The 10,948-nt window shown below is 46.2% G+C and overlaps 1 protein-coding gene across 2 annotated transcripts in view; it reads right to left on the reverse strand.

Moving 5' to 3' along the window:
• Window positions 1-644: 644 nt before the first annotated feature.
• The window catches only part of ctc1 (CTS telomere maintenance complex component 1), a 76,193-nt gene continuing 65,889 nt past the window's right edge, over window positions 645-10,948 (reverse strand). For both annotated transcript variants that reach the window (XM_016667030.1, XM_007543677.2), the window contains exons 23-26: window positions 7,467-7,513; window positions 6,308-6,464; window positions 1,156-1,276; window positions 645-1,079 (exon numbers count right to left, since the gene is read on the reverse strand). In XM_016667030.1, the coding sequence (XP_016522516.1) occupies window positions 979-1,079; window positions 1,156-1,276; window positions 6,308-6,464; window positions 7,467-7,513 (426 nt within the window). In that variant the 3' untranslated portion in view covers window positions 645-978. The remainder of the gene's footprint in view (window positions 1,080-1,155; window positions 1,277-6,307; window positions 6,465-7,466; window positions 7,514-10,948) is intronic.

Genomic DNA, 10,948 nt, shown 5'->3' on the forward strand with positions numbered 1-10,948 from the left:
GAACCTGGATAGAACCAGAACCAGAACCAGGATAGAACCAGAACCAATCAGAACCTGGATAGAACCAGAACCAGAACCAGGATAGAACCAGAACCAATCAGAACCTGGATAGAACCAGAACCAGAACCAGGATAGAACCAGAACGAACCAGAACCAGGATAGAACCAGAACCAGAACCAGGATAGAATCAGAACCAGAACCAGGATAGAACCAGATCAGATCCAGTCTGACCCAATTCCAGCCACCCAGTACTAGTACCAGGTTCTGACCCGGTCCATTGTTTCTCTTCCAGGTCGTATTCTGGTTCCGACCAGCTGAGCCCGGATGGAGGTTCTGGTTCCCCCTGCTTCCTGCTGAACTGGACCATCTGATCCAGAACCAGAACGTCTCAGGGGAGGATCCAGTTCTCCATCTGGCCCGGTTCTGTGGGTCGGTTCTGGTTCTGGTGGCCCGGCTGCTTCTCTTCCTCTAATCATCTTCATCAATAATCAGATTTTATTCTTTGATGTTTGGACCTGAAATAAAATCAATAAACCATCAGAACCTCTAATGTCGTTATGAACTGGATCAGAACCAGCAGGCCCGGTTCTGATCCAACTGTGAAGCTTCACTACAAATAACTGTTGAAAAAAAACAACAATTCAGAGGAAATTATGTTTTTAATAATAAATTAATACTAGAGAGAAACTCCAACATGTTGCCTCATATGGCCTAGTCCAAGTCCTGCAGCCTGACAGACCTCTGATCAGCGCTCTGATGACACTCAGCCACTGGTCCAGGTGTTCCTGTCAGACTGAGAACATTTAGTGACCCAGTTCAACATCCAGGTGAACAGGTTCAGCAGGTGAACAGGTTCAGCAGGTGAACAGGTTCAACAGGTGAACAGGTCCAGCAGGTGAACAGGTTCAGCAGGTGAACAGGTTCAGTTTTTCTCCAGGTGAGCAGCAGATCAGTGAACCAATCAGAGACTCGGGTTCATCATGAGTCTCCCTGCAGCTCCAGGTGAGAACAGGTGAGCTGCAGGGGGCGGAGCCTCCTGGTCAGGAAGTCTCTGTCTCCTCGGCTGAAGCGTCTCACCTCTGATGGAGACAGAACCGGGTCAGAACCAGTCTGTCCTCTGGACCGGGTCCAGCAGGTTCTGCTGACCATTCCTACCTGCTGGGCTCTGATTGGTCCGCTTCCTGCAGGTAAGGATCACCTGCTGCCCGATGACATCACCACTACAGAGGGACAGCAGGAAGTGCAGCAGGACGTCCTCAGTGTCTCCGTCTGTCCTCTGGAAGAGACACAGAGGACAGAGACTCACCTGACAGGTAACAGAGGATCAATGGATCAAACATCAATCAGTCAGTTATAGACAGAAATATTAGAATGTAACGTCACAGTAACATTTTATCAAACCCAATAAACTGATTTGAAAAGATTCATTGAACAAATATTGATATTTGGCCAAATTCTGATTGAAACGCCGACGTCTGATCAACGTCTCTCCTCCTCTGGGTCAGAGCGTTTTATCATGTTTAAACTCTTTATGTTGACATGAATCAAGATAAAATCAACCCAATAATATTATTAATAACAACAACAACAACAACAACAACAATAAAAAAACATTTTATCTGTAGGCCTTTCTGGACACTCAAGGTCACCTTGACATAAAAACAAACAAACACAGTAAAACTGAGGAGAAAATAAGATTTAAAAAGACGATGCAATGGCTGCTGGAAATGGCTGGTTTGAGTCAGAGAGTCGATGCTTCAGAGATCAGGTGAGTTTAGTGTCTCCATAGAAACGAGACAGAGAGACGGACAGGACAGGGTCTGAGGGTTCAGCTGTAGTGATGTGAAGGACGGATCTATTGGACCTTCCCCTCCTGGAAGCTTGGAGGGGAAGGTTATGGACACTTTGAGGATTATATAGTTGATGGAAACCGGTGGAGCTGTGATGGATCAGGAGTGACGATACGAGCAGCTGGTTTTTAACCAACTGTAATTTATGGAGTTTCTGTGGCAGAACAAAGAGAATCTGAACGAGAAGAAACCAGAACAGAGGAGGAACATCTGAGCTGACCGAACGACATCGAGGCCGACAGAGTTTATTACTGACATGGAGCCAAAGGAGAGAGAGACACCCAGACTGGGAGCCTGATGGGAAGATGGAGGAGTTATTAGGTTTAGTGTTGATTTAGTACCAATTAAGAGACGTTCAGCTTTATTCTAATTTAAGAAGGTTAAATGTTTCATTAGACGATCAGTGAGATGGAAGAGAATCAGACAATCAGGTTTGGCTGAGAGATGATCTAACCAAGAAGGTTAAATAATGAAGAGTAACAGCACAGAGCCCTGAGGAACACCTGAGGTAATGGGATGAGAACGAATGAAACCAGTTCAGAGGTGAATTAAAACAGACCTCACCTGGATGAATCGGTGTGGCCGGCTCTAAGCCGAAACCCACCTTCAAACATCAACAATGAGGCTAAACCAGCACATCCACCCCCCAAAGCTCCGAAGGACAAAATGACCACCAGGAAAACGAAAGGTATGCAAAGAGAGCTTATTGTTGGAGATCTTATTGTTGGAGATGAGATACTGTCATCTCCAACAATAAGATGGAGATGAGATACTGATCTCCATCAGTATCTCATCTCTGCATCCCCATCTTGCATCTTGGGATGCAAGATGTTTGCATCCCAAGATGTTTGCATCCCAAGATGTTTGCATCCCAAGATGCAAACATCTTGGGATGTTTGCATCTTGGGATGCAAACATCCCAAGATGCATCTTGGGATGTTTGCATCCCAAGATGTTTGCAATCCCAAGAAAACCAGAGTGGTTTCTTTTCCTGGTGACACTGTTTCTGATTTACTCTCTAACCGGTTCATAGAGGCTGAAAGTGAGAAATGAAGAGTTTAATAAGGTGGGATACCGAGAACCAACTGATAAACTCTGTATTAAAAGTAACTCTAAAATTTAAACATTGTTTATATAAAAATACTGGAACAAAAGTCTTCCTTTGGTGTTCAGATATGATTTAACCAGAGAGAATAAAAATCATTTGTGATGTTTGTTTATCTCTGAATGTGCAGCCAGATAAAGTCTGGATGTGTTTTGGTGTGAAACTGGAACTGAATGATGATTTTAAGTTATGTCCTTTATTGGTGAGTTTAAAAGGGATCTGAAATGTAAATGATAACATCTTACAGTAGATTTATTTATCTTTTATTTATTTATAGATTTTATGTATTGTGAAGACGTCTTGGTATAAAACAGGGGAAGCAGGAATAACCTCGGCTTCAACCTGCTGCTGTTTTGGTAAATTATGTTTTTTTTATTGTTTTTGTTTCCTGTCTTTATGTTTTTCAGGCCCATTATGATGATTTTAGTCTATTTTTTCTGTTTTCTTACAGACTTTAGTTGAATGACTTTTGTTAATATATTCTGGAGTTTGGCTAATTTCTTATTTTTGGTAATTTGATGATGTTACTTTGTGGCGCCGTTGGTCCGTCTATAAATCTGTTGGGTTTCGACATGTTGGGATAGACGCCCTTCCTCTCCCACCAGAACCGAGGTTCTGTCCTGATGCGGCGCCGTCTCCAGTCACTGTCCAGCTGACGTCTTCAATCTGCCATGTGGTTTTTCTGTTAGCCTTTGTTTGCTATGTCATTGTCAGTTTGGCCTGATGGACCAGTTGTCCTGGTTTCGATTCTTCATTTTGTTACGGCCCAAGGCCTTTTCCTCTGGGTCTCTAACATCCATGTTTTGGACTCTTAATTGGTGCTGATTGGAAGTGGAGGCAGCTGGCCAGTGTCTCCAGATGACGTCAGATCCACCTTAAGATGCATCACTTTCTGACTAAGCAGCTCATTCTTCCTGTCTCCCTGCCACTCTCTCCCCTTTCTCCCTTTCTTCCCCAACCAGTTATGATTTTTGTTAAATAAATTCCCTTTTAAGTTATCTCTGGCGTTGCTTCCCTTTCATTAGTTATGGTTTAAGAGCCGGACCATAGCAATTTGCATTAGGTTCTTTTTGCTTTAGTCCGGTACCAGTAGGGGCTTCAACGGCCCTGTATAGGGTCGGCCCCCTGCTGTGCCGTTTTGTCCTGTTTGATCGGCTCAACAGGTCCAACTTTCTGTTAATACTTTTTGGGTTTTGTTTTTGTTTTCTTGGGACACGGAGGACTGGGGGCATTTAACTCTGTTCTTCACAGAAAATCAGAAGCAGCCGAACCAAAGAGAGTTTAAGAATAAAATATATTGTTGAGACTTCATTCTTGTCTCGTGTCCTCAAGTATGTTGTGCCCTTGGTGGATGTAACAGTTTAATATTAACAATTTACCAGAATAAAGTGAATTGACTGATTAAAGTTGGAAGAAGATCTAAATAACAGTGTTAGCATCAAATGTTATAAAGGTGTAATAGCAACTCAAATAAAAATATCCAAACATTTATCATTAATACAGAAGGAAACAAACATTTGAACAATATAAATGAAAGGATTATAATGGATTACAAAACTTGCCTCCCCAGTGGAACAAATAACAAAAGGGAAGATGAAATTAATAACTTAATATTTATAATAGTCCTGGAGGACCAAACCCCTTATAGCAGACACAGACGAAGACAGGAACAGTCGAGTATAAGCGGAAAAATATATGAAAGATCACATTTTGTGTTAATATACAGCTACCACCTGAAGAACATCTCCAGGATTAGAGGACTGATGTCTCAGCAGGATCTAGAGAAACTCATCCAGGCGTTTATCTTCAGCCGCATTGATTCCTGCAACAGCGTCTTCACAGGTCTGACTAATTAATCAATCAAACAGCTGCAGCTGATCCAGAAGCTGCTGCTGCTGTTCTCACTAAAACCAGGAAGATGGAGACATAACACCAGTTTTAAAGTCCCTACACTGGCTCCCTGTAGCTCAGAGGATAGACTTTAAAATACTGTTGTTAGTTTATAAATCACTGAACGGTTTAGCACCACAATACATTAAAGATCTGTTATTGCTGTACCAACCGTCTAGACCCCTCAGATCTTCTGGTTCTGGTTCTGCTCTGCATCCCCAGAACCAGAACCAAATGAGGAGAAGCAGCATTCAGTTTCTATGAACCACAGATTTGGAACAAACTTCCAGAAAACTGTAAAACAGCTGAAACACTGAGAGCCTTTAAATCTCAACTTAAAACCCACCTGGTTAGAGTTGCTTATGTAACACAAACAACAATTGGGATTTGAATCCCAACCCGGGTTCAAGCGCCAAGGAGAAAAAAGGTGCAGGTTGGATTTGAAGGGCAGAACTTTGACATCACAGGAAATGTAATGTTTTTGATTGTTTACTCAATGTTGTATGACTCTGTTTTTGGGTTTAATGATGTAAAGCATTTTGAAATGCCTTCCTGCTGAAATGTGCTATAAAAATAAAATTAGATTTGATTTGACTAATATAGACCCAGTTACAGCCACACATCAACTCTGACTAAGTGGACAAAGCATTGATACAATTTGATGCATCATGTAACTGGAAAAATAATAATAAAATAATATAAAACCAGCATGATGTGAGCGCTAAAGCTCCTCCCTGGGCTGAACCTGCATGATGAGGTTAGCGCTGGTTGGTTAGCCGCTAACGCTCCGACCAACCGGGACCACAGACATGAACTTTACAGGGAAGACGGAGACAGACGCTGGGCAGCGAGTTGAGATGGAAACGACCCATATAACTGTTGGTTCACAAATATAAATCATCCTCACTGCTCCTCTGAAAGGACTACAAGTTATTCCTGTGGTTCACGTAGAGCTGTGCAACCAGAGCAACATGGTGGGTTTAAACTCCTACCCTGATGTGGAGTTCTCTAAAGAATCATAATTCCTCACAGGAGGTTGATGTAAATATCCATACAGGTCAGACTGGGTCCAGTTTGAGTGAAAGGAGGCGCGCTGAGGTAAACCTAAGAGATCAAGCAGAGGATCCAGCGCTGTGATTGGTCGCTCTCCTGGCTTTAAATGCATCAACTATAAACTCATCTGTTATAAACTCATCCGTTGGGAATAAATCTGCTTTGCTAGTGAAACACTCAGAGTAACAGACGCTTTCAAACTGGCTTTTAAAAATAATTTTATTTTAATTATTATTTTCTTAAAAACAAAAACGGGCAACGCTTAGCCTGGCGGGGGCTAGAAAAGCCTGGTGGGCTGCCAGGCTTATAATACTCTGGGAAAACCTTGAGTGGATTCAGTGTTTCTGTCTGACATCGTTTCACTTATATTTTCCTCTGGGATGAGAGCCAATCAGAGAAAGGTACTGACCAGGCTCCGCCCCCCAGGAAACACGTGGATGTGACCTCTGACCCTGACGGCTCTCTGGAGCCCCGCCCACTGGGAATCGGCCAATCCCAGCACAGTCTGGACCGGTCGCCCCGACAACCAGACATGAGCCTCTGCTGTCCCGTCGTCAAACACCAACCTGGAACCAGAACCAGAATCTTTGGGTCAGGACCAGAAGTCAGATGGTACCGGGTTCTACCCAGTTCCAGTCGGTATTAGAACCAGAACCAGGAGCCTCATGCATAAAACACTGCGCAGTTTTCACACCAAAACTTGGAGAACGGAAAAATGTAGAAAAGTGAGGCGCACAAAAAACCCGGATGCATAAAGCCGCAGGTGCTGCGCACCTTTCCTTTATTAATCCTTATTTGTATTGTGGCTACATGTGGATATAAAACAATTGTAAATAAAAAGTAAAAAAAAATAATCCTGATTTACAGGAACCAGCAGCTGCTGCTCCGCCTGTCGCCTCCATAAATACATATTCATGTAAATTAGCATAAATACCCGGAAGTCTGCCGCCACGTGGGGCAGTAACCATGGCAACGGCTTTGTTTGTAGCAGTATGAGTATCTGAACAGCAGCAGGTCAGCTGGGATTTAAAGAGACAGAGTCAGAATAAACTGGACGTTTATTAATAGTAGAATCATGTATAAGTTGTACATTTACAGAATAAAGTTGCTTTATGTCCATAAAGCCTTATGTTCACAAAGCGGGAGGCTGGATGGCTGCAGCTGGACCGGTACCGGTACCGCTCAGCTCTGTCTTTAAGTTCTGCTCAGAGATCCAGGATGATCAGTCTGGATGAATCTAGACACCAATAAACCATCAGATCAATATGATCTCTGATCAATCCTCCCTCTGAATCCTTCCTTCAGATTTCACTGATTTTAGGTGAGTTTTGACGCTTTTTAATTTTATATTGTTCACAAATGAAGTTTCTGTGGCTGCTGCACATTTTCACACATTTTCACGCCGAGCGAAAAAGTGTTCGTATATTTACACAAACTTTGACGCAAAGTTAATTTTTATACATGCCGACTTTTGCGTAAAATACGGGACCGCACTTTTTTTGTGCCGCTTTATGCATGAGGCCCCAGGTGATTGGGTCAGAACCAGCAGGTTCTGGTTCTGTTCTCACCTCGCTGTGGCCTGGAAGGTGGCTGATCCACATGGAGAGCTGCAGACCTGGAGAGGAAGAGGAGGAAGAGTTTAGCCTTCTGGTTAAACACTGGTGGTAGTACCAGAGGAGGCCTGCAGGGGGCGCTGCTGCTACAGCTGGAGGCTGAGAGCTGCAGGTGAACAGCTGTTCAGGTTAGCCAGCAGGGGGCAGCACTAACAGGAGGACTGCAGCTTTAAAAGCTTTGAGATTCAGTCAAGTTTCAGGCTGAAGCAGCAGGAATCATTTTTAAAGCTGCTTCATCTCTGTGATGATGAGATTTATTATTCTATAAAAGGTTCAATAATAACAAATAATATGAAACAGAGAAAAACCTCAAACAACAAACACCCTGAAAACATGGAAATGTTTCTATTTAAAATATCATCCATCAGCAGGAGCTTGGTCTGTGATTGGCCGTGACGAGGCTCGGTGCTGATAGGTCGATGGAGATGAACTAGTCGCACCGATTGGATGATGATAGAGAGTCTTCCAGTTTGGATTTACGCCAAGGCTTCATCATAAAAAGCTGGTAAATGTAAAAAATATTTAGAGTTTCTAAACGTGAACAGAACCTGCTTCAGATGGGTCAGAGTTCAGTCCTGGGGGAAACCAGGTTTTCCTCCTCTGGTCAGATGGAGTCGGTAAACACTGAGAGCAGAGGAACCCGATCATTTAACATCCTGCAGGGAGATTTTACCATCGAGTGATGAGGGAGGATGGATCCGACAGTACCATGTATCATTTTGGTGATTTTCTCCAGACCGGTCCAATTTTTGGAGGAAAATTGATCAGAAGCAGAAAATAAATGAAAATGTTTACAATGTTGATAAAAATCTTAGACTGATTCACCGACTCGAGGATCTCAGCTTCCTTAACCTCTGGATGTTTCTCCACTGAATCTCCTCTGAAATTAGGAAGCTTCACCTCTGTAGTCTCCACTAAGTTCCACCTGGACGGAGCTGAGGCCTCTGCCTGCTGTCTACCTGAGAATATCACCTGAACCTCCCTGGGTAGATTAAGGTGAAGACCAGCTGATTCACACCAGGTAACAAACTCAGGCAGGATCCAGAGAGCAGGACCGGCATCAGCAGATTCACCAGATCAGCATTAGATTGTGAGGAGAATCAGTCATCAGGGTAAAACAGAGAAACTAGAACCCTGAGGGACTCCAGGGGAGGAAATCAGAAAAACTGATGAAACTATTTGATGATAGTTGGCTAGAAACCCTAACTACTCCTCCAACCAGAGCTCTGAACTGGTTTACTGTCTGATTCCAGGTCAGCAGGAGTTTCTCTGCCACCATCATCCCAAGGAGACAGACATCTGAACAGAGAAGATCATCAGTGGCCAGAGAACGATAACTAGCACGACTGAGGAGCTTCCAGATCACATTTAGTCTGGATCAATGGCACAGCAGTGAGTGATTGGTTCATTTGGGCATCCATCCATCCATCCATCCAGTTTCTTCCACTTATCCGGGTCGGGTTGCAGGAGCAGCAGCTTCAGAAGGGAGGCCCAGTCTTCCCTCTCCAGCCACTTCCAGCTCCTCCAGGAACCCCAAGCCGTTCCCAGGCCAGCAGAGAGACATCATCCCTCAGCGTGTCCTGGGTCTCCCCTCCTCCTGGTGGGACATGAACTCCTCACCAGGGAGGCGTCCAGGAGGCATCCTGACCAGATACCCGAGCCTCAACTGGCTCCTCTCGACGTGGAGGAGCAGCAGCTCTACTCTCAGTCCCTCCTGGATGACCGAGCTTCTCACCCTATCTCTAAGGGAGAGCCCAGCCACCCTGAGGAGGAAACCCATTTCGGCCGCTTGTATCNGGGCAGCAGCCTAAGTAGGGAGGCCCAGACTTCCCTCCCCAGCCACTTGTTCCAGCTCCTCCAGGAACCCCAAGCCGTTCCCAGTCCAGCAGAGAGACATCGTCCCTCCAGTGTGTCCTGGGTCTCCCCTCCTCCCGGTGGGACCTGAACTCCTCACCAGGGAGGCGCCCAGGAGGCATCCTGACCAGATGGCTGATCCTCAACAGGCTCCTCTCGATGTGGAGGAGCAGCAGCTCTACTCTGAGTCCCTCCTGGATGACCGAGCTTCTCTCTCTAAGGGAGACGCTGCACCAATCCGCCTGTCGATCTCCCGCTCCCTTCTTCCCCCATTGGTGAACAAGATCCCCAGATACTTAAACTCCTCCACTTGAGGCAGGACGACCCCCCTGACCCAGAGAAGGCACTCTACCCTTTTCTGGCTCAAGACCATGGCCTCGGCTTTGGAGGCACTGATCCTCATCCAGGACGCTTCACACCCGGCCGCGAACCGCTCCAGTGAGAGCTGCAGATCACGACCTGATGAAGCCATCAGGACCACATCATCCACAGAAAGCAGAGATGTGATCCTATCCCCTCAACACCTCGGCTGGTCAGAGATTCTGTCCATGAAAGTAATGAACAGAATCGATGACAAAGGGCAGCCTTGGCGGAGTCCAACTCTCATCGGAAACGAGCCCGACTTACTGCCAGCAATGCGGACCAGACTCTGACACCGGTCATACAGGGACCTGACAGCCCCTATCAAAGGGCCCGGTACCCCATACTCCCGGTACCCCATACTCCTGGAGAACTCCCCACAAGGCCCCCCAGGGACATGGTCGAACGCCTTCTCCAAGTCCACAAAACACAAGTAGACCGGTTGGGCGAACTCCCAGAACCCTCCAGGACCTGCTGAGGGTGTAGAGCTGGTCCAGTGTTCCACGACCAGAACCAGAACCACACTGCTCTTCCTGAATCTGAGGTTCGACTATCTGACGGACCCTCCTCTCCAGGACCCCTGAACAGACCTTACCAGGGAGGCTTAAGAGTGTGACCCCTGTAATTGGAGCACACCCTCCGGTCCCCCTTTTTGAACAGGGGGGACCACCACCCCAGTCTGCCAATCCAGAGGAACTGCCCCCGATGTCCATGCGATATTGCAGAGTCGCGTGAGCTAAGACAACCCTACAACATCCAGAGCCTTAAGGAACTCCGGGCAGATCTCATCCACCCCGGGGCCCTGCCACCAAGGAGCTTCCTAACCACCTCGGCGACCTCGTCCCCAGACATTGGAGAGCCCAACCCAGAGTCCCCAGGCTCAGCTTCCTCAACGGAAGGCATGTTGGTGGGATTGAGGAGGTCTTCAAAGTATTCTACCCACAACGTCCCGAGTTGAGGTCAGCAGCACACCATCCCCACTATAAACAGTGTTGGTGCTGCACTGCTTCCCCTCCTGAGACGCTGGATGGTGGACCAGAATCGCCTCGAAGCCGTAGGAAGTCTTTCTCCATGGCCTCTCCAAACTCCTCCCACGCCCGGGTTTTTGCCTCAGCGACCCCCCGAGCCGCATGCCGCTTCGCCCGTCGGTACCCATCAGCTGCGTCTGGAGTCCCACAGGCCAAAAAGGCCCAACAGGACTCCTTCTTCAGCTTGACAGCATC

This window comes from Poecilia formosa, unplaced genomic scaffold (genome assembly GCF_000485575.1).
Source record: "Poecilia formosa unplaced genomic scaffold, Poecilia_formosa-5.1.2 Scaffold877, whole genome shotgun sequence".
NCBI classification, from domain to species: Eukaryota; Metazoa; Chordata; class Actinopteri; order Cyprinodontiformes; family Poeciliidae; genus Poecilia; species Poecilia formosa.